This window comes from Malaya genurostris, chromosome 3, assembly GCF_030247185.1.
Source record: "Malaya genurostris strain Urasoe2022 chromosome 3, Malgen_1.1, whole genome shotgun sequence".
In the NCBI taxonomy this organism is placed as follows: Eukaryota; Metazoa; Arthropoda; class Insecta; order Diptera; family Culicidae; genus Malaya; species Malaya genurostris.
In genome coordinates, this window is record NC_080572.1 from 183,075,161 (window position 1) to 183,099,623 (window position 24,463).

The 24,463-nt window shown below is 35.9% G+C and overlaps 1 protein-coding gene across 1 annotated transcript; it reads left to right on the plus strand.

Moving 5' to 3' along the window:
* Nucleotides 1-22,161: 22,161 nt before the first annotated feature.
* Nucleotides 22,162-23,409, plus strand: LOC131438319 (cell growth-regulating nucleolar protein). Its single transcript, XM_058608239.1, has one exon. The coding sequence runs from the start codon at nucleotides 22,427-22,429 to the stop codon at nucleotides 23,381-23,383; it is 957 nt and encodes a 318-aa protein (XP_058464222.1). The 5' UTR covers nucleotides 22,162-22,426; the 3' UTR covers nucleotides 23,384-23,409.
* The last annotated feature ends 1,054 nt before the right edge of the window (nucleotides 23,410-24,463 follow it).

Sequence of the window (24,463 nt, forward strand, 5' to 3'; positions counted from 1 at the left end):
TTTTTCGTTACTCGTTCGACCACTGCAGTTGCGGTTTCTACAGTGCGTGCTCGTATAAAAAAAACAAAGATCAACAGGGTGCATCTCGAATCGCGAAGAATAACAACTAGACCGCGGCAACTTTGATCATGCTTCTTTTGCGATAAAATGCAGCGAGAAGGTGTTCCATTGCAAATTATGTTAATCAGGTTTCCTAAACACGAACAACATATTGACAATTTCGCCAGAAAATTTGTGCTAATTTTTTAGAGGCTAACCGAATCGAGGTGATCGAAATGTTTTTATTTGTATTCTCCATTTAAAAAGGGTAATTTATAACAATGATCTCGATTTATGAATGTCACTAAAAATCATAAATTAAGTTAACCTAGATTCCACACTGTAAAATCTTGAACTGACATATGTTAGTTCTTTTCAAAAAAACAATTTTCACGTACTTTGCAACCGTAAGCGAATCAAATATAAGAATTAGATTCGAAACTGATCTGAATTTCAGTTTAATTGTTCTGAAACTAGACTCGAGACTGGCATCGAAGAAACTGTAACTGTTTTGAAGGTGTGGAAAATGGATTGAACTCGGTATCAGACGAAAACGACGAATCTTATCAAATTTAACAAAAATATTCTTTCCACTGAATAAATGCTCTAAAAATACAATTTTCTTCAACCACAAAAACCAGTCAATTTCACGAACAGAGCTTAACTTCATTACTCTGCAAAGAGCATAGATGTAAACAAATCGAAATAGGGTGATACAATAATAATTACGATAGTTTTCTAAATAGGAATTTAAATCAATTTCAAAATATATTTCTGTTTTTCTTCATTTTCTGTTCATGGCAACTCGCCCTTCTTAAAAAAAAACAGGTGCAACATATTGCTGACTATAAAAATCATTATATGTCAAGTCGAATTAGAGCAGAGATTCTATAACTGGTCCCTACAGCCCCACCACTGGGCGCTAACTCTTTTTTTAGTGGGTAGTAAACTCTTGATGGTCAACAAGTGCGTAATGAGACGTACATAGTGGGCTTCGAAGCCTTTTCAAAACAATTGTTTGAGAATGGGCAACTATACTAGATATTAATATGGATCACTCTTGCGATTCACGAGGGACATCGCAGTAAAGTGCGGTGGCAAAAAAGGTTACTAATACTCTACAATTTTTTAGTACACATATGACAGTTTTCTAAATTAGTACACTGATCTAAACAACAGCAAAGGGCAGATCGCATTGTGAATACACTTTTGATTATAGACAATTTATAGAAATGACCATTTTCTTTTACATTCTATCGCAATCAAAGTAACTTGTAATACCCCGTTTATTTCATTTTAATTTTGTTCTATATATCAGAAGTGATCTGCCAAACACAGCCTATAGGTTTCGTCTTTTGAGTACTATTCATAACATTCATTAGCAAAGTTAAATACTACTTCATAACTCTTGAAAGTGAATACGATAGGTCTAAAAGAGCATAATTCTACATTATTTATAGGCGATATTTACTTTCGTCAGAAAAAAAACACATTTAAATATTAAAATATTGTGGGCATCATGCTCAATTATTTTTGACATTTCACTTCTGGGTGCACGCTAAACGCAAACTATTAAACATGACTGAACTAATAGCCTATTCCGTCGCGCGATGGTGTTACTGTGCTGTCTTTTTCGATTTGTATTGAATTCGTTAAAGTGATCCATATTGATATATAATATATTTGGAACGGATCAGAGCAAATGAATTCTTGACAAGCTTATAGACTTCTGGAAAGATATTTAAATAAGTTTCGAACACCTCACACAATGATACGATATGCATAACACATGGACTCAAAAAGTGAAGTTGCGTGAGTTAGCTGACATCGTAAAGATATCAAAAGAACGTGTTGGCTTTATATTGTATGAGTATTTGACTATGAGAAAGCTCTATTCAAAGCGTGTTCTCTTTGTTAGGCCCGGGACTTTTCATGTGTTAGGATGGTAAATCTTTCAATTGAGGTAAGATTTAATGGAAAGAAAAGAAAAGTTGGCACTATACAATTCTCTATGTTCAAAATTTTATCGGATGATTCACGGACAGGGAAAGAAGGAACGGTGGACAAGGTTATACGAGATTAAAGTACAAAACAATTTAATCGCAGGGATTTTAATTTAAATACGGTGCAAAAACCACCCAGTCAAGGAAATTAATCGAACCTTAGGCTGTCGACCATCTTGCGTATTATTTAAACTTTTAGTTAGAATTCGACATTCGAGCAGTTATTTTGTCGATGTCAATAATAACTCTGCACGGAAGCATGGTTATTTTTGACAATTCTAGTTTCAGGTCTTTAGCAAAAATATCTGTGTAGTTCATTTTTATACTTCCAGTCAAAGAAACTACTCCAAAAAAAGATTCAATACATTGTAAAACAACGTAAGTTTTTCTCGAAGTTCTTCTTACGTTCTCTGCATGGAAATACCACTTAGTATCACTTTATTTTCAGTGAAAAATAAACCGAAATAATTTTCTATCCGTCAAACTTTGAAACTGTTCGACTGTCAAATTTAAACTGAAAGTTAAAATATTTCGCGAAATGATTCACGGCCTTAAAAGACATTAACACCGGCTAGACCATCCACAAGTTTAATATCCTTCGAATTGACGCTCCTTCCAGCTATTGTCCAGCGATCAGGGTTACTATGTTAACAATTTTATCGAAGTAATGCTATGAGCAGTAGGATTTTTGATAATTGAGCTCTGTGGAAACATTTATAATGTCTTATTTTATTTGTCACTACACATGGAAGTTCATTGGCTTTCATGACTTTTATCGACTTCACGATGCGACTTAGCGTAGAGATTCGTGGGATTCGGGTGCAGAAACAAAATGTTTGCCGGGTTCGGGTCAGATAAGGGTAATGAGTTTACTCATTTCAAACGGGGACGATCGGGTTCGGGCTCAAAAATTTGATTTGTTTCGACTGCCGAAGTGTTTTCGGGTCCGGGTCGGGTAAAAGTATATTCGCACTATGCCGGGACGGCCGATCCGGGAGGTTTTTTTCGTCATTGGCGATGACTGAGCTGCCGGTGTGTGCATGGGTTGGAAAAAAAACGTCCCGGCATAGTTCGAATGAACTTTAAAGATTCTTAACTTCGGAGGAAAAGAAAGCAGTGAAGCTGTTATAAATTCACAAAAAAAAACATAAAACAACATGGTGATCGCTCACTTTTTCTCAATAATAAATGTTTTCCATTAAATAATTTAATTTAATTTAACAATTAGAGCTGTCAACTGCTTCTTTGGAACTGTTAAAAAACATGCGACAATCTCAAAAATTGTTAAATATTAAGTATGCCTGGCCAGGTCGTGTAGGAGTTATATTAGTAAGAAAGGATGACCATTCGAATTTGGAAAAAATTCATAATAAAATAGATCTTGATCGTGTTATACATTTTTACCGATCCACACAGTTGACGTCTCCTTCCCCAGATAAAGTACCACTCAAGCGTAAAAGAACTTAATTTAGCTATTATATTGATGTTACATGTGTTGTTATTTGTTTCTCTTTTAAATGGATAATACGACTACAAATATTTTTTTTCACGAAAATATTTATAAGTTCAATAACAACTATACATTAAACGACAAAAAACACTCAAGATTTTGCAATGGAATGTAAGAGGTATTAACGATCTTTCAAAATTTGATGGTATATTAAATGATATTGACAATTTTAAAACTCCTATAGATGTTATAGTAATCGGAGAAACATGGTTGAAAGATGAAAATTGTGCTCTCTATAAAATACCGCATTATAAAGCCTTTTATGCTTGTAGAACATTCTAGTGGAGGCCTAGCAATATATGTCAAACAAGATATTGAACATAGACTGATTAAGAATTACACCTCCGATGGATTTCACCATATAAACATCGAGCTTTGTATCAAAGGACACTTTTATAATATTCATGGTGTGTATCGTCCCCCTAGCTTTGATTTTAACGAATTTTTCGTTTACCTAGAAAGCTTGATGTGTTCAATTCAACCGAAGCATACGTGTTTTATTGTAGGTGATATAAGGCTCTGCTAGAATCATATGACTTTTCGTGTACAAATTGTTTTACTACAAGACCAATCAGCGACAATATACTTGACCATATTATTTGTAAACTTGACGACGTTAATCGGATTCGCAACGACAATATTTAATGAACTAAGTGACCACTCTCAAATCTTAACAACTTTCAAAATATTGGCTGATAAAGAACCTATGACGTTAACGAAAAAAATCATAAACTATCGTCAGGTAAATCTTGATTTTTCCAATTTTATTAGTAGTATTGATGTCATTGAGGACGCTGAAACAGTTCTTCAATCTATAGTTTTCGTATATAACTCGCTACTCGAACAACATACTAGAATAATAACTAAAACAGTCACAGTGAAAGGTAATCATTGCCCATGGATGACCTTTGATTTATGGACACTAGTGAAAATAAAAAGCAATTACCTCAAGCGTATTAAGGCAAGCCCCCACGATCAGCACCTCAAACAAATGCTATAACATATCTCTAAAACAGTCGATTCCATGAAAAAGGTGAATAAAAAAAATTATTACGAAAACCTTCTCACTAACGTACCTCATTCGAAATTTTGGACAAATCTTAAATCTACGTTCGGACTAACAAAAGAAAAGGATAAGATACGCTTGATCGATAGGGGCAACAACAATAATGACAACAAGGAAATTTGTGATATTTTCAACAAATTCTTTTATCGGTAACGAATTAGCCAAAGCTATTCCTGTAAACTCGTCTTTTTGTCCATTAAGTAACGTTCGTCATGTTTGTGATTCTATTTTTCTACGTCCTTCATCTGTAAATGAAGTGATACTGTTAATACAAGGTTTGGATAATAAGAAGAGTAACGGCCCTGATAACGTCTCTGTTAGTGTACTAAAACATAATTCATTTGCATTCGCTAAAATACTCTCTCAGTGCTTTACCGTTATTCAAGTCGGTTATTAACCTGATTGCCTCAAGGTCGCTAAAGTCATTCCTGTGTTCAAATCGGGTGACCGTTGTGATTGTAATAATTACCGTCCTATATCTACATTGTCCGTATTCAACAAAATATTTGAAAAACTTCTAGTCACTAGACTTATCGAATTCCTAAGTAAGCATAATATCCTATTTAAATTCCAATATGGCTTCAGACAAGGTTCTAGCACACATACCGCTATAATTGAATTAGTTGATGAATTTATAAGCGAAATCGATAGTAAAAATATAGTTGGTGCATTATTTTTAGACCTTAAAAAAGCCTTTGACACATTAGATCATAGTATACTTCTGGACAAACTCGATTGCTATGGGATCAGGGACATTGCTAATTCAATTATCCGTAGTTACTTGACTAATAGAAAACAATTTGTATCCATCGAAAGTGACAGCAGCAACCTTGCTACAATAAACATTGGTGTTCCACAAGAAAGTAATATTGGACCACTATTGTTTCTTTTATATATTAATGATATAGGTAATTTACATCTTAAAGGAACTCCACGACTATTCGCCGACGACACAGCTCTGTTCTATTCTGACAGTGCCATCAATGCTATTATTAACTCAATGGAAAGTGATTTAAGAACTCTTGATTAATATTTCAATGCGAACTTATTATCATTAAATTCCACAAAGACTAAGTATATGATTTTCCGTTCCATAAGGAAAATTATACCAACGCATAATCATCCCCAGCTCGGACACAATATTATTGAAAAAGTTGACTATTTCAAGTACATGGCCATATATTTCGACCCCACATTAACCTGGGCTCACCACATAAAGTTTGTTGCCAAGCACGTGGCGTCGTACTGCGGTATTTTATGGAGAGTCAAGTCCTTTGTTCCCCAGCTTGCTCTGTTAAATTTTTATTTTGCCTACATCCATTCACAGCTCAACTACTTGGTATCGGTGTGGGGGCGAGCCGCTAGTTCTTATTTGAAGAAACTCCAAACTCTACAAAACATATGCCTAAAAATCATTTTCAATAAACCCTTACTATTCTCGAGTCTATTGTTATACTCTGACAGAAACCATAATGTTTTACCAATAACATACTTATGTGATGTCTAAACGTTGCTATTCATCCATGATAATTTGCATAACTCCACAGTTCACCATAACCTACAGTTCCCAACTATATCCCATTCTAGAACAACACGCCGTAGTAACAATTTTTTTCATGTTCAGTTCAGCAGTTACAAGCCTTGGTCAAAGACGGATCCTTTTTGTTGGTCCAACTAAATATAATGCACTTCTGTCTGATATACGAGGAATAAACAATCGTGCCACATTTGCGGCTAGACTAAAGTACCATTTTAAGCACAGACTGAACGAGATATTTAGCTAATGTAGTTTTTTGTTTTATAATGTAATGTATTTATCGTCAACAGTATTTCATATTAATAACTAATTTCCTAATATATTAGTACTTTCTTTCCAACATAGCGTAGTAATTAAATTGTGGATCCCTTAAAAGGAAATCTTTTCCACTGGGACTTCACTCTATGTTAATAATAAATTGTACATCAATCTCAGCGGACTTTGTATCAAATCCAAATTTGTATTTCTAGTATTGTTATTGCCAGTGTTTATTTGTTTCTTGTTTTCCGCTGAGACTAGTTGCGTCCACTACCAGGGGGCTCCAAAATGAAGCTCTTTGGTGTGAGGGAGTGTGGTGGGCAAAAAAAAACAAAAAAAAGTGTACACACCAAACTCGGCCAACCTACCCCAGCTTTGGGATTGGTTGGGTGATTTTTTCTTCGCATTTGATCGTTAATAACTAAATAAATAAATAATGACAACGCAAACCATTTATCAAAAAGTTTAACCAGAATGAGTACAAAATCTTCATGTCGATATTCTAACAAACATGGATCCAAATTTAATAAACTGCTTGATCTCGATTTTTTCCCTCACATACGAAGCAGTTTCAATTATTTCAAAAATATCCTAGTTTTAGCTCATCTTTGAGTATTTGACAAATATTATTTCTTCAAGTTAATACTTCTTGATTGATCACACTTTTCTCAATAAATCGATATAAAAGTTAAATATTAAGATAATTAAAATTTACCATGGATCATAACCTATAAATCGGTACAATAATGATGTCAAAGTTATTCATCATCTGCACCTAGTATGGTAAAGTACAGATCTAAAACAATTAGCTTCTAAGGTGGACCAAATCTTCGCATCAACCAAAATATCTGGTATTAATGGTGAAACCTTGTTGTATGAGCCTGTCAGCTTTTTTAGTCTATGTCTTATATAAACACTTTTAGAACAGTTCTAATGTATCTAAGAATTTTTGGTAACGTGTTTCTAAGCCACACACTGCATGAAAAATTACACAAGTTGTCTACCTTTTTAGCATTATCCTTCGAAAGAATATTCAGGAAACATATTGATGAAACAAAAATCACTGCAAAAAGTCTGAAAATGATAGATTTTGTAAGTTTATACAATACCAAAATGCAAACGAACTTTTGCTCAACAGTTAACCGCATTTATCAACACATGACACCATACCCGGGTAGGTGTAAATAACAAACAAAGGTCAAAATAATAACAAATTTTACCATCATATCTTGGCTTGATGTTTCTGTGTTGTCAGAGCGATACTTGATATTTTCGTGATATTTCATCAAGGGATCAAGACATTGTATAATATCTGTTCAACATCAAAATTAGTTATAATATCTTATTTCGTTATTGATGAGCTATTTCAATTTCATTAAGTAAATTGACCCCGTAGTTTTATCTTCAAATAAAATACCATTGAATAATATTGCATCAGAATCAGATAAGAGAAATACTTAAGATATTACTCTATTCTAAATGCTAGATTGCTTAATAATTAACAAATTCATCTTCTATAAATATTCTGTTCTTGGTTTGATATTACAATGACAGAATTTTGTATTTTGTTGCTATTTTCTCATGCAAGCTTTGATATGATTTTTGATATTTTAACTCTTATTTCAAACTAAATAATGTTAATTTCTACCATTTAGATGTTTGATTTTAATGACAGAATTTGGTATTGGTTTGCAAATCACTTCTACCCGGGTACTGGCTCGCTCATCAAGCCACATCGTTACATGGCGCAACCCAATTTCAAAGATATCACGGAGTTTAACTGTACCAGAAGATAAATGCCGGCTCATTTGAACCCGCCAAGTTCCATTATGAACTGTGTCATCAGACACAACCGGCAGTCTAATTTCTTGTCAAACAGCAGCCGAGATAACCATCAACAAAACACATCACAATGATGTAGACTTGCTATACTCGACCATGCGACGAACCCATCATGTACAGAGCCGTGTTACTCAACCGCGTCCAAGATTCCCTTAGCTCCGCATTCAAATCACGAGTACTATTTACTAAATGAAACCGACTTCGAAATCTATTGACATCAATCATGTCACCTTTTGAATCTTTGTCGTTCGCATCACCACTCACCGCGAGGAACCGCCAGTGGCTGTTATAACACCGGTGGTGATGATTATGGCAGTAGGAGATTGTCAGTCTGACACTTCTGATGCTCGCTATAATGGCTGAGGTGATGGATTAATGACTATTCTCATTCGTCCAATGAATGATTGCAAGGAGTGATCGAATTGAGATGATGTTATCAATGACTTTCGTTGTTTTGAAAATTTAAGTTGGATTCATCTATGAGAAAATTTTAATTCAAATACTTTTAGCTGTTGAAGAACTGTTTTAGTATTAAAGAGCTGAAAAATACATACTGAGTTATATCATGTTTCTCAGTATTAAACGGGTTTTCCACAACACTGATGAGCAACCATGCATTCGATCCTTCTCTTTGACCGAAACGGCAATAATGTGTCGAGTTTTAATTGAGTTTTTTGTATGAGAAATTTGCGAATAGCAAACGACTTGCCAGTACCACTTCAAACGACTTCTTTCGCTCATTGAGACACGAAGCTGGTGACAATATTTACTGCGAAAAACGGATCATTCGCATGTTGAAAGCAATGCTAGTGCAACAACACTAATGCATCATAATCACGTGTTCTTCGTGCTACCGCAGAAAAAGTAATATCACTATTCTTTTCTAGGCATATTAATATGACATGTTCATTTTCATCGGACTAGGGTAACGGAATATTTCATTCGCGTTCATCTCATAATCATAACGCCATTACCCACTGCAACTGGTTACTAATCACATACATCACTGAAGTATGGGAATAAACACTATCCATTAATTACGACATAAAAATTACAGATGAAATTTTGTTCTGTCTATGCCGTGTGACATAAACGTCTTGAATGGTTGTACCATAACATAGATGAATTTCATGGAAGATGCAATCAAGTACTCTAAATTTAATTGATTGTATGACGAATAGCAATTTTACTAGCAATTTTTGTTTTGCTCTACTCTTCAGAACAAACTATTGGCATATTGTCGCAAAACTGAAATGTAGAGGCGCTGCTTGTTTAGAGATGATACTTTCAGCAAGAGCTGTCAAGTCGGTAGGAAAATTTCTAATTCCACCACATTTTCAACGATTTCATATAAAAACGGGCAAATTCATTAGAAAAATCATAGTAGAAGTCGAAGAAAAAGTTTTTAATCTGAGGTGGTAATGTTGATCTTAGATCATTGTGTGAAACCTACCTTTAATTCAGAATAGAGCATCAAACTTAGATTGATACCATTTTTCAAATGCCTGGAAATAACAAATAAAGTATCCAATAAATAGTACTCGATCGCTATACATTCTAGTACTCGAGATATCAACATTACACTGGTTTCTGTTTAAAAAAATATTGATCCGAAAAAACCTAACCTTACCCAATTTTACATATTTTTGAAGATTTTCCATGTTTAATCGTAGTTTACACTAAAAAAAGTAGTAGTAATCATTTTGAAATCGATTTTCTTCTACTTCGAGTGTACTTTTATTGCTGATATCTATTTGTACTCCTGAATGAACGATATAAAAACGTTGCAAATCACTATCGCCGATATGAAAATTTCCGAAAGAATCCTCCTTTTCTTGGTTCCATTTTTCATTGGCAGGTGTCGCTACCGGTAAATCAGCTTTACGACAATGTGCCAATCGTTCCTTCATGTAGCTAAATAATTACTGACAGTTATGGATTTCAAGTATAAAAAAAAACAATTTATATTTTCCTACACGCTGGCTGCACGGCTACGAGTGGCTATCACTGAAATAAAAATTTACATTCGAATTAATTGAAAAAAAACGCGTGAAAAGGTTTCAAATGGCAAAATCAAATACGTGAATTGACAATCTACGTGAATTTCCAGTGTGAAAAATTAGATCTTAAAAATAGCGAGCAGTGAATCCTTAAGCTTTAAGTAGTTTGACATTTTGCTAAAAAATCCATTCAAAGCAAAACGAGTTGTGATTTTGTTTTAACTACATTTTTTAACTTTGCGGATTTTGTCAGTTGATAGCCTGACAAACCCAGTCCCACAATCTTATCGGCAGCAGTTGCATTTCAACAGGATTCGACGTCTGGTACAAGGTGACGCGTGTTACAGTTTGAAAGTTTCGTTAGTTGATGACTACCAATCATACACACTTAAAACTTAATTTTGATCTCGACGAAAAAACTTGGAGTAGGTAACCCCACCCTCTTAGAAAAAACGTTCAACGGTGGTCCTTCATTGGTCCAATACGTTGGATCATTGGTCCAATGAAAGTCCAATCAATCGTTCAACGGGAGGCCAGCACGGAACCTTCGTTTGCCGATTTTGAAACAGATCGTTGAACCGAATGCCATTTTTTTCGCTCAACAAACCCGGTAGACAGAGGTCCATTGTTGAGCCATTTTTAACATGAGGAGTTGGAGCCCCGTTGGACTAGTTTTACTGCAGAATTTCGGAAATTTTTTCCACTTATTTGGATAATTTCGTGCAATTTGTCAGTCAACAAGCGCTCAAATACCAACAAAATTGAACGGCCTGCTGAGAGGGCAGAGACAAATCCGCGAGATTGACGTAGGACTGCATTCGAGATGAGTATAGACAGTAATTAATTTGATACCGTTTGACCGTTTAAGATTTGTAGTATTGAAAAGGACCATTCGGTTTCAAAAGATTGCGTTTGTATTTTATTCTCTCTGTGACGCTTAACGCGCACCGCAATTGACATGGCGGTCCTCGACGAATTATGCAAACTTTCGTTATCGCGCTTCTTCTTGGCCTTTTCCGCGCCGTATTTTGCCTGCATGTATTGAGACATGCTTAAGCTTTCACTAATCTTTTATAAAGATAAAATTAAACGATTGGCAACATATCTTCTATATCTTCAAAATAACTTCTTTAAGTTCAGCCCATATTAGATTTTTCAAAACTAGAGAATTTGGAATGTTGCTTCATGGAAGATTTCCGATATGAAACTGTCATAATGTTATTTGTGATTCATTTCTACTCCCTGAAGGTACCATATTGTGGAATTTTCTCCCATATTATAAACTCGGTGCATTTTTCTTGAACTTAAAGCAACTGAATGTTGGTTTTATTTGCATTCGTTTAATGTGCAGTCCACACTGCGAACCGTTCACTATTTTGATTATTTTATTATGTTTTTCTAAACGGATTATTTTTACTTCCAATTTGAATATTTCAAGGAACAATAATTCTAATAGTCTTTGGGAAACCCTTAGAATAACCGATTGATTGATTTTTCTGCATTGCTCACATTTCTGTGTATTTTTCTCGAATGCGAAGTACCAGCAGGTGGATGATGACGCAATCATTTAATTTACCTCAATATTTCAGTAAAAAAAACTATTAAAATGCTGTACGGGTTTCATTTCTGGCATTCAAAAGGGCAAATTGTAGAGAACTACGATATTAAACACTGTTCGGAACATCAAAAAAGCAATCTTAATAGGTCTTTAGATAACATTTAGAACCATTAGAACGGCTAATTTTGTATAATTTTTTCCATTGTTGTCCACTTTTCGTTTTCTTTTCCTCCAATGCAAACGTGGTACATTTAACGTCTTATTTTCCATTCGTTTCGTAAAATAATTAGAGAAAATACTCAAACAGCAAAAAAGTTATTAGGAAATCAAATTTGGAGTAATTTCGTTACACTTTCGTGTCGTAAAATTTTGAAAAAGCAGCCAGGTGAGCATGGTAAAGAAAGACGTAGTCCTACGGCAAAAGCTGCCGAAAACGATCGGTCGTTTTACCGAAATCAGCATATTAATGATATCAACTTACCAGAATCTCGGTAAACAGTTTTTAGACAACCGAAATTTTGTGACTCATCCAAGTAGCCACTTTGTTTCAGTGCAATCTTTGCCAAAAACTCGGCTGTGCAAACCCTGTCAAAGTTTTCCCGATATTCGGGAACAAAAATCCATTTTATGTCCAGCTGAAAACCACTATATTTCTGAAAACTTAAAATGAAAGTATAATGTCGTGTTTCCACATTATACTTTCATTTTAAGTTTTCAGAAATATAGTGATTTTCAGCTGGACATAGAATGCGACGGAATCGTCGCAGGATAGCGAAATAATGAGCGTCAGCAGGGATGCCAGGTCATTTTGTCAAAAATTTTTGATCATGCCAAAAACCTGTCTGTGAAAATCTGTTCCCGTTTCCCGTACCATAATAGCAGATCGAAATCAATTTGGTGAGCAAAAAAAAGGTCTCACTACCACCACTCTCTGTACCTTTTTCTTCCACCGCTGTGTACTTTTTGGTGCTAAACTGTGCTCGATTTACAAAATCTGTGAAAATCTGTGATATATTCCAGAATCTGTGAAAATCTGTGATCATTTCAGAAATCTGTGAAAATCTGTGCAGAAAATTGAAAATTTGTGAAACACAGATTAATCTGTGAACCTGGCATCCCTGAGCGTCAGAACCACTGAGGCCAGGTTTGCAGATTGGTATGTAAATTTGCAATTTCGTTTGTTAGCAGACTTTGCAATTAAGCCGACTTTTTTGCAGATTTTCGAAATTTTTATAAACAATCGTCCATTTTAATGACTTTTGCTATTACTGTAGGGTTTTCGTTTGGTTTTTTCTTCATACTTCTAATTATTGAGGTCGCATAGGACCATTTCTAATACGCAGACGCCTAAAGTTTCACCTGACATCGCTGCCAGGAAATTGGACAGTTGTTTTAACTTCTCGCTGTATGTTGTATTGAAATTAACTAGCATTAGAGCCAAAAGAAAAATAAAGGTGAAATTTAGCGTCATAAAATGCGCGCAATACTTTATCCGCTTCAGTTGAACGAACCGTCGCACAAAGCATACCAAGAAAAACGGACACATAGAAACAAGAACTTTGTTCAATGATTGAGCGTAGTGGGCTTACCTCTCGTTGTATTGGCTTGTAAAAAAGACTGGACGTAATGGATTTTTGAATCCTTCGAGCTTTGAATATATGCTAATTCAATCGTTATTGTTAGTGATTACTCTTACACTAGAGCTATAAATCATGAGTAATTATGAATGACTAACATGAGGTTATATGTATATGTACAGGGTCCGGCACTCGAAGTGTAACCAATTAAAAAGGCCATAAATTGAGTTTGGAAAATTACTTTTGCTTAATTCAAAGCAAAAAATGTGTAAAAATAATACAAAATTCAGAATCAATTCACTTTTGCTCGATATGACCACATTTTGCCTTGACTTGATGACTTGAGAGAGCGAAAGAGTTGCTTCGTTTTGCCGAAAGTGGTCAATTTTCGAACATTGTATTTTCTGACGAGAAAATTTTTCCAATTGAGCAATTCGTAAACTCTCAAAACGATAGGGTTTACTTGACCGACCGTTCATACGAGAATTTGAGTCATCGATTGGCCACCAGGAGGCAGCACCCGCAACAGATAATGGTTTGGGCCGCTGTAACCGCAAATGGGCGCTCTCCAATCGTTTTCATCGAGCCTGGCGTCAAGGTAAATGCGACATATTATCGGGAAAGTATTCTGGAGGTTGCTTCGAAGCCGTGGGCAGACAAACATTTCGGTGGCAGACCATGGACGTTTCAGCAGGACTCGGCACCGTCTCACAAAGCTCGAGTGAACCAAGAATGGCTGAAAAACAACGTTCCGAACTTCATCACGTCCACACAATGGCTCTCGAATTCACCAGATGCGAATCCAATGGATTATTCTCTTTGGGCCATTTTGGAGAGCAAAGTCCGAACTAAAAGATACACCAGTCTCGAGGCGCTGAAAAAAGTTATTGTCCGCTAGTGGGCCAAAATACCTGCAAGTCACATTCGGCCAAACGAAGCAACTCCTTCGCTCTCTCAAGTCATCAAGTCAAGGCAAAAGGTGGTCATATCGAGCAAAAGTGAATTGATTCTGAATTTTGTATTATTTTTACACATTTTAAACTTTGAATTAAGTAAAAGTAATTTTCCAAACTGAATTTATGGCCTTTTTAATTGGTTACACTTCGAGTGCCGGACCCTGTATTGACCAACTTGCTAATATGTATATGTCTGTTGTTTTTCAATGTTTATCACATTGTTTGTATCACGATAATACTTGGTGATGGCGCCTAAACCCCCATTGCGCACGGGCCTGGCCGCTCTAATTTTTGTTTTAACTCTTCAGCCTACTAGTTTTGTAGAGGTCATTATACTAATTTGTCGCCGAATAACGAACAACGCTCGAAATTGTGCAAACATGCATGCTAAGCGAAGTTGGTAGCGAAATTGCGATCTTTTTGGTATTCCACTTTATTTACGAATTTGATGTCTCCGAAAACAACATAATGAATTCAAATCAGCAGATGTTTGTCAATTAGATGTTCGCAATTGCTGGCAGTCGTTTGTCAATCCTCAGGATAATTCACTATCATTTTCTATCGGTGAGCTTTTAGCAGATATTATTATCTATATAAAGCTATGGAATTTTCGAAATGACTTTCTTCATACATTCAAACCCAATTATTTAAACTTCTTAAACAATTTGAAACTTTTTAAACAATTTCTTTCGTATTCTACTAGATATTTTAAAATATCTAATAAATTTAAATAAGAAGATACTTCCAAGTAACCAATAAGCATTAAAACGATTAAAGACATATCATTTCCACAGACCCGCAAAGTAACAAAACGGCGAAGAATTTATTAGGGAGCCAAACGAACAAGACGTCATTTTATTGATTTGAAACGAAAAAGAATTGTTGTTTTGAGAGAAAAATACCCGAATCGATAACGCATTTATGAGTAAACTTAAAATGTTGGCAGCGGCTGGCGATACTGTTCATGCTTTATAGATAAACATAGCAATTCGTTTGGATTGTGATTAGATAATAAAAGAAGCCAAAAAAATAAATCTCAAGCGTAGCTAAATAGCTGCAGTCTCATAACTATACATAACTTATTGATGATATATCGTATGAGAACTACAAAACTCATCAATGAAACGAGAAAAATTACGAACGTATAATTGTTTCGAGCGGGATCATTCGATCGTCCCACAACCAAAGGGCCTAACTGCAAATGACAGTTTCTCTTTGTTTACATTTTTCTTTCGTGAATCACCAGATTGATTCTATTTTAGATGCACAACTCTTTGCATAATTTCCTTGCCAAAACCACAAACATTGAAAAACAAAGGTAAGCTGACGAACGACCGCGACTAGGTTAAAGCAAAGACATCATATTAACAAGATATCCAGCTCTCACATTTCTCGAACAAATCTTTGGCAACATCCTTCTTTTTTTGGGAGCATTGCGCCCTCAGGCGAGTCCGCATCGAATCTCGTACATAGAAGTAGGGGAGAGAAATGTCAAATTCGTACGCGCCAAAATAGCAGCACTCGCACCTATACAATTGACATGACATGTTGAATGAGACGCCGTGCGATGGCGTTGCTGAACTGAAGATTGATTTCGCTCCAAGCTGTCAGGGTCTGGTTAAAACCAAGTCAAAGTAAACGATATAAGTAAATAAATAGAGTAAACAAAAAGAGGCACTCATTTGCGTTTAGGCCCATTTGTCGTGGGACGATTAAATTGATTATAAATACATTCATTCACAGGCTTGCACATTTCGAAGCCACATCTCTCGACACTGGGTTGCCAGATTTGTGGCTTTTGCATCCGCCGGTCTGTTACCTCACGCAGAAAAATCCCGATTTTTTAAAACGGCAAATCGATTTGTTGATCATCAAAACAAAAATTGTTTTCAAACGCCAGATAAGTAAGTATTCAAACCGCATTATCAAGATGCGGACATAGTTATTCCGAATAGATAGTAGTTGTTTAACGAAAAACATTGATTAAATAAAACCTGAATTGTTAACGTCACTATATCAACAACAAAAGTCGTTAGAATTACCCGTAAATTATTCATTTTTACTACATTACACTTCAACATTCCTGAATATGGACTGAAATAAAGTGGAATTCCAACGACATAGGAATAAAATGTGAGTTTTACACTTGTGAAAATCGAGTGAAAAGTGTTTCAATTGTTGAAGTTAAAAAAACGTGCAATAGACAAGAGAACATTACTGATCGTTCTGGAACGAAGCGGAGCGTTATGTATGAATGATGCGAACCTGCCAAGCAGATGACTCTCTATCATTAACGTAACGCAGATTTAAAATTTGTTCAGTTTTTTGAAGAATTTTGTTCGAGTCTGTATATCTGTGACTCAACATTTACTCAAAATCTAATGGACCTCAAACCCTAAACAAGAGAGGTATTAGAGTGATTTGTAAAAGGCAACCAAATAACCTTCTAATGTTATTTTTTATCTTTTGAAATCTTGCCAATAACTGTTTGTTTTTTATACTAGTTCTGCAAATTGAATATGAATCTAGAAGTTTTGTAAATGCTTGACCGTACTCAAAACAAAATGTTTGCCGACAAATTTGAGAATTTCATATCATTTTAACGCGTCAAGCTTCTCAACGAATTTGGTAGTTTGTAGAGATAATTGACGGACATGCGACTTAGGGAATTCCGGTTTTTATTTGCCTATATTCAACAACGAATTTGAACATTCCATGCTTTTTCTTTGCGATTCTGCGTTGCTATAAATTTGTTTAGTGAATATAGATCACATTTTTGTTTTGTTTTTTTTTTTTTTGATTTTATATCAAAGCTGAAAACGCTGAAAATTAAAGCTTTTACCTGTTGTGATAAAATCAACCGATGATCATATTTCAATGAAAATTCCTGTGATCATGAATGTAACAGATCGGCTGAAAAGTTCGTATCGTTTCTATGAGAGGGCGCCACTAGAATTAAATCCATACCATTTTAAGTTAGTACCAACCTTCAAAAGATACGTGTATAAATTTGACAGCTGTCTGATTATTAGTTTGTGAGATATTGCAATTTTAGTGAAGCTACTTTTGTTATTGGGAAAAAAATGGAAAAAAAAGGAATTTCGTGTGTTGATGAAACACTACTTTTTGATGAAAAAAAGTGCCGCCGATACCAAAAAATGGCTTGATGAGTGTTATCCAGACTCTGCACCGGGCGAAGCAACAATTCGTAAGTGGTTTGCAAAATTTTGTACTGGTCATATGAGCACCGAAGACGATGAACGCAGTGGACGTCCAAAAGAGGCTGTTACCGATGAAAACGTGAAAAAAATCCACAAAATGATTTTCAATGACCGTAAAGTGAAGTTGATCGAGATAGCTGACACCCTAAAGATATCAAAGGAACGTGTTGGACATATTATTCACGAATATTTGGATATGAGAAAGCTTTGTGCAAAATGGGTGCCGCGTGAGCTCACAATCGATCAAAAACAACAACGAATTGATGATTCTGAGCAGTGTTATATCTGATGATTCTGAGCAGTGTATTATCTGTTATATCGAAATAAAACCGATTTTTTTCGTCGATATATAACAATGGACGAAACATGGCTCCATCACTTCACTCCGGAGTCCAATCGACAGTCAGCTGAGTGGACTGCACACGATGAACCGAACCCAAAGCGTGGAAAGACTCAACAATCGGCCGGTAAGGTTATGGCGTCTGTATTTTGGGATTCGCATGGTATAATTTTCATCGACTACCTTGAAAAGGGAAAAACCATCAACAGTGATTATTATATAGCGTTATTAGAGCGTTTGAAGGACGAAATTTCAAAAAACGGCTTCATTTGAAGAAGAAAAAAGTTTTGTTTCATCAAGACAATGCACCGTGTCACAAGTCGATGAAAACCATGCTGAAATTGAACGAATTGGGCTTTAAATTGATCTCTCATCCACCGTATTCTTCAGATTTGGCCCCCCAGTGACTTTTTCATGTTCTCAGACCTCAAGAGAATGCTCGCTGGTAAAAAATTTAGAAGCAATGAAGAGGTAATCGCTGAAACTGAGGCCTATTTTGAGGCAAAGGACAAATCGTACTACAAAAATGGTATCGAAAAGTTGAAAGATCGCTATAATCGCTCTGATGGCAATTATGTTGAATAATAAAAACGAATTTTGGCAAAAAATGTGTGTTTCTATTAAACGATACGAACTTTTCAGCCGAACTGTTATAGTGAAGTGAACAACAAATACAAATATGTCAGCATGTTTAAACGACAGAATAATTAGTTACTTTCGCATTTGACGCTTTTATCGCAGTATTCCTTCACAGGGTGCGCAAAATTAGCGGAAGAAAATGCAGCGAGCTGATAATTGTTACGTTGAATAGATAATAAAAAGTCCATACTGGTGACGCCACTTCGAGCTTGGACTGGGAAGTGAACATTTACGATACGCAGCTCCGTTATGAATAGGGACATTTGATCGCCGTGTGTGTGGCTTAGGCGATGGTGGTAATTATAATTGTAGTTCAGAGCCACACTGAAAATCACTTAGTTGAACGAGTCAATTAAAATTCATGTTGTGTCCGCGCGTCATATGCGATGTCATGCCACGATAAGCATGAAAAGCTGTACCCACTGGAAAGATATGATCCGAGGTCGTATAAACCATTTTTCGTATTTCGTAAAATCGATCGTTCTGGAATTGGATCCAAAAGCTAATATCGAAATCTGTGACAGGCTCGGAATTCAGTGGCAAAATCCAGATACGAAATCCAAATCATGAAATCAGATCGTAAATTTAATTCCCGAAGTTCTATCGTCAGAATTCATGTTCCGAATTTAGTTCACACATTTTAGAAATGAATTCTGAAACTGAATTTAGGAATTAAATTATGTAACTGAACCGAACAATTGATTTTTGATTAGGAATTCAGAATCCAGATCGGAAATTCATATCCTGATTTTTGTTCATGAAATTAAAGAATTAAAATTAGTTCCAAAATCTAGTCAAGAAATCAGTTCCAGACTTAGAATTCAGTTCCAGAGTCATAGTTTTTAATTCTCAACCTGATAATCTGGAACTAAATTCTGCAACTAAAGTGTGAAACTAAATTTTAAACCTGAAATTAAGTTCAGGTTCACTTTTGTTTTAGCACACTTTCATACCGCTGTTCGATTTGGAGTTAGCTGTGTAATACAATCCACTCAATCTTATGCAAACCTGCTTGAGGAAATGTTTGATGCATCATACACGTAAACAAAATGAGTAGTGAACAGAGAAGCTAGATCTGCAGATTTGTCTGTAAATTTGCAGATTTCGTACATAGTGCTGCAGACATTTCTTGTTGTGCAGACTTTTGCAGACTTTTGAAAATCGAGTTTGTCGCAGACTTTCGTTAAAATATACAGACTTTCGAAATTGCCGCGACCTTTTTTTTTTTTTTTGCTCGCCAAATCAGTTTAGCGTATCATACTTTACAGAGAATGGCTGCAGATTTTTTTTTCGGATATACAGAGTTTTCCAACCCTGTCTGAAGATTTTTAATTTTTTTACCTGGCATCTCTGGTAGTGAATATCATAAAGCTTGCATCAGATAGAATTGGAACAAAGACAATTGCCTGTATTTCAGTTATTTATTATTGAATTCAAGATTTTTTATACAAATGTAGCGTTTTCTTCATACTTTTAAGAAAAAATACGGATAAAATTATTCGTCACGGTTTCGAAGGAATTCTCGAATTTTTCTTGTAACACGGTTCATTAGGCGGCGCACACCTTCGTCGTCCATCGTTTTAGCTATCTTATTCCACCAGGTCGTCATTTGATTGATGTCTTTGACAACCTTACCCTTTGCCTTGAGACTCCTCTTCATGATTGCCCAGTATTTCTCAATAGGGCGCAACTGGGGGCAGTTGGGTGGGTTAAGGTTTTTCGGAACAAACTAGACCCCTTTCTCTGCATACCATTCTTGAACGACTTTGCTGTAATGACAGCTTACCAAAATCTGGCCAATCTTGGTCAGCACCTGGTCATATAGTTTCCGAGCACGAATTTTGTCCACACTATTCTGTTTTATGGTACGATTTGGCTGTTTGCTAGCTCGATACGACTTGATTCCTTCCCGGAGTCGAGTTCTCCTCACGGTACTATGGGCAGCACCGAATTTTCTGGCCAAATTACGGTCCGACAGATTAGGATTCCTCTTAATCGTCTTCAAAATCTTACCACGCAGTTTCCGGTCGACAGTTCCACTCCGACGATTGGCTTGAGACTTCCGAATCGTCGTCAATGTTTCCTTATACCGTTTGATAACGCGCCATATGATATTTCTGGGCAATTTCAGCTGTTTAGCTAGCCTAGATGCAGACCACAATGGAGTTTCCAAATAACTGTGCCCAATTTTTTCCCTTCTTTTGGCTTCCATGTTGATTGTTTAAAAAGTACAGTCAATTTGCGGAATGTCGAAAATCATACGTGAAGCTGACAAAATTCCCGACACGTAGGCGCCAAAAACTTCCAAATCCGTCCACCAGGAGCGCCACAATATGAGCAAAAGTTTGTTCCAATTCTAAATGAAGCAAGCTTTAAGTCAAAACTCATGATGCATCAACAATTACCAAAATCGCAATTTCTTTTTCGATTTGAGATTTATTTGAAAAATATAGCTCTATATTAATGCTTATGACTCTGCAATATACATCTTATATATCACTATTATAGTTTTTATACAAACAGCTTATGACTCCCACAGTATATGAGAGAAGCTATGTTTGTCATAGAAATTTCGCACAATGTCCCTAGAAATTCCATATGAATTTCATAAGACTTTTTATTGGAATACCAATTTTCGTGATTTCATAAGGCAGTATTATGAATCGCATACGATATTCTTGTGGCTATTTTTTGCATGAGTGTAGGATAAAATATATGTTTGATTACTCATTTTGTCTAATTGCATGGAAAATGGATATTAGATATTTTATTTTGTTCGTATTATTCTATCAATCCTTTCAAATCCTTTGGCAATGTCATTGCAACACTTTTGACAATCTTACATTTACCTTAACATTGTGGCCATCGCTCGTTAATCTGGTTAATTATGCTAGTTGCTAAGAATTTCAGAGATGCACTTTAGTTTTTTTGGGTTAGTTTCGATCCAAAATTAGGTAGCGTCTGTTAAGTGTGTAATTCTATTCTACAGTGTATACCCACCGTTTAGGAACACCGAGCTGAACATATTCTCTAGCAGTCATTCAGAGTTGCCATTTTCCTAAAAATTTGCATCGAAAATGGTCTGGCAAGGATAGGGCGCTGCAGCAAGTGCTAGCGTTGCCAACATCTGGGGCATTTGGTGGGCAATCAGAGCGCTCAGAGTATGGTACACAAACATTCGAGCATTTCAATTCGAGTAAAATCTTAATTTCCTTATCGTAGTGATTATATTCTGATCGATAATTTGCGGGAAAGTGCGTCAAAGAGTACTGAATAAACAAGTAGTTTGTAATATCCAGTATTTTGTTAGCCATTCTTCTTCATTGTTTTGGTTTTTGCAGAATGATGCTGGCCACAGTTTCATGATATCATAGCAGGAGGCTGTGGTCGGGGCTCGAACATACGACAACTGGCTTGTAAGACCAGCATCCTATGCATTGAACCGCCAACACATCAATTACCTATTAATACATTTAGATGAGGTTTCAAAAATCTCGCATTTTATATGCATTCCAAATCAAATAGGCTCCTAAACGCAATGACTGCGAAAAAAATGTTGTATATTTCAAAGGCAACTTTACTGTCTGGCAGCTCTGCATCAAGCTGTCAGATTTGTAAACAGCACGTGTATAAACTCCAAAACACTTAGCGCCTTTGACCGCTATTAGAGTGACTATAATCAGAGTGGCGACAGCTGTTCGTTTGGAATGACAGCTACCAGTTCCAAACGAGTAAACGACCTGTCAATTCAATGTAAAGCTAATGGAATGTTTTGAATTGTTGCCAACATTACGGATGAGATGTCGTCACTCTGGTTATAGGCACTCTAACCGCTATATTGTGTATATTCTAAACGGAGACATTAACATTAACAAATAAAATGGTATTCTTTACGTGCAATCACTGTGGTGAATCACTGAAAAAGCAGGCAGTCGAAAAGCATGGTTGGAGATGCAAACGAGAGATCGACGTTTGCTGCGTGGATTGCCATAAAGATTTTTACGGTACGGCGTACACCGCTCACACAAGCTGTATCACCGAGGAGGAAAAATATTCCGGAAAGGATTACGTTCCGAAAGCAAATGCCAATAAGGGTGCGAAAAAACAGGAAGCATGGCTGGAAACAATTCGTTCCATAACGGACCGCAAAAAGAATCTTCCAAAAGGCATCAGCGACGTGTTCAATGTTATTCGTAATAACGATAATATTCCTCGAAAGAAGAAAGGTTTCATGAACTTTTTCCAAAACTCAGCCAAATATATTCGAACGAACGATGTGGACGCCGCCTGGTCTCTACTCGAAGAGGAAGTGAAAAGGAATAACGACAGTGCAAATCAGAACCAAGCTAATGGAACTGTTCCGAACGGATCAATTAAGACGGGCAATGGAACTATCCCGAATGGATCGAATATGGAGACCAATCAAACCAGTAGTCCTCAAGAAAATGGGTTGAAAAAACGAAAACTTGATGAAACAGAAGATCAAACGATTAAAGCCGAGCCCGCAAGCAAAAAGGCAAAGAAAAAATTTAAAGATCAACCGATCGTTAAATCTGAAGAGAACGAAAATCTTGTAAATGTAAGCGCGGTAGAAAGCGATAGCACAGCTGCCCCACAAGAAGGCAAGTTCAAATGGAAGGAGGCAATTTTAAGTACCCTTGGAACCAAAAACAACGAAATGAAACTGAACAAGTTAAGGAAGAAGGTCCTGAAGAGGTACCAACAGTTTAAGGGATGTGGTGTCGATACTGGAGATAAAATAGAGCGAAAATTTAGTAAAAAGATTACTAAGCTTGGTTTAGTTGTAGATAATGAGACTGTTCGACTGCTTGATTAACTAATAAAGAAAATTCTATCAGAAAAGGTTTTTTTATTTAGACGATGTGATCTTTACGCCACCAGAATTCATTACTTACTCTATTCGTTGGGCTTCTTAACCCCTTAACGCTATGTTTCCCTTCTATAAAAATTGTTATAGATTCTTCAATTACTATTAAATCGATGTTTTTTCTACAGGATGTTAAAGAAAACTTATTTCCAGGGCTATAAATGTGTTTCTGAACGAATAAGTAAAAAGAACTATCAATCTTTATTGCACGAAAAAGTTTGTGCAAAATGACGTATAGAAAATAGAACACATAATAAATGTGTTATGTGCAACGTCCACAAGTACATGAAATCGTTTCATAGAATGTCATAACTAACTATTTATTTCACTGTTCTAATAATTAAAGCAATAAATTAACGATATAATAAAGCCAACTCTTCTTTTATTTATTTCTAAAAATCAGAGAAAAATATTTCCCATGAAATTATAGGAAACTTATGCACCCTGCTATGTTTTTCTAGTGATATTCTCTTAATTTACACCCTCAATAGCTAAAATATTGTCTTGAACTGACATATTGCGTCCTGCACATCTTATGGTCGTGAAAGGGTTAAAAGAACGGAAATCCATCACCCATATTTATTTATTTATTTAAGGGTGCATATCTATCATATCTGTTTTGTAGGCGGTCAATAAGCCACCTGTCAACATCCGCTTTAAAGAAGAACTCCAAGCAAATAAATTTTAACACCAGACAAGAAGAAAACTTGTCTGATTCCGTTAACTGTTATGATTAACTCAACGAGTATTGAATTTTTCAGAAGTTGAATGTTGGCAGATGGCTTGCTGGCCGTTATGCAAAAAATCAAGTGATGTGATATTCCACTGAGAAATGGAGTCATTCATCGTGAAACGTATTGGGCCAACGGAGGACTTTCGTTGAACGTTTTTTCTTACCGGGATATGAGTAAAGTGATAGTGGAAGCGAGAACGGTAATAAGGGCCAATATCTTTGCTTCGGCTCTAAGAAGCGATACCGCAAGAAAAAGAGCTTGAAAAGTACGCAATACTTTTGTTACAGCTACGCGA

Excerpts from the sequence above, each read along its gene's own strand:
- LOC131438319 (XM_058608239.1), top strand. The coding sequence starts at position 22,427 with ATGGTATTCTTTACGTGCAATCACTGTGGTGAATCACTGAAAAAGCAG.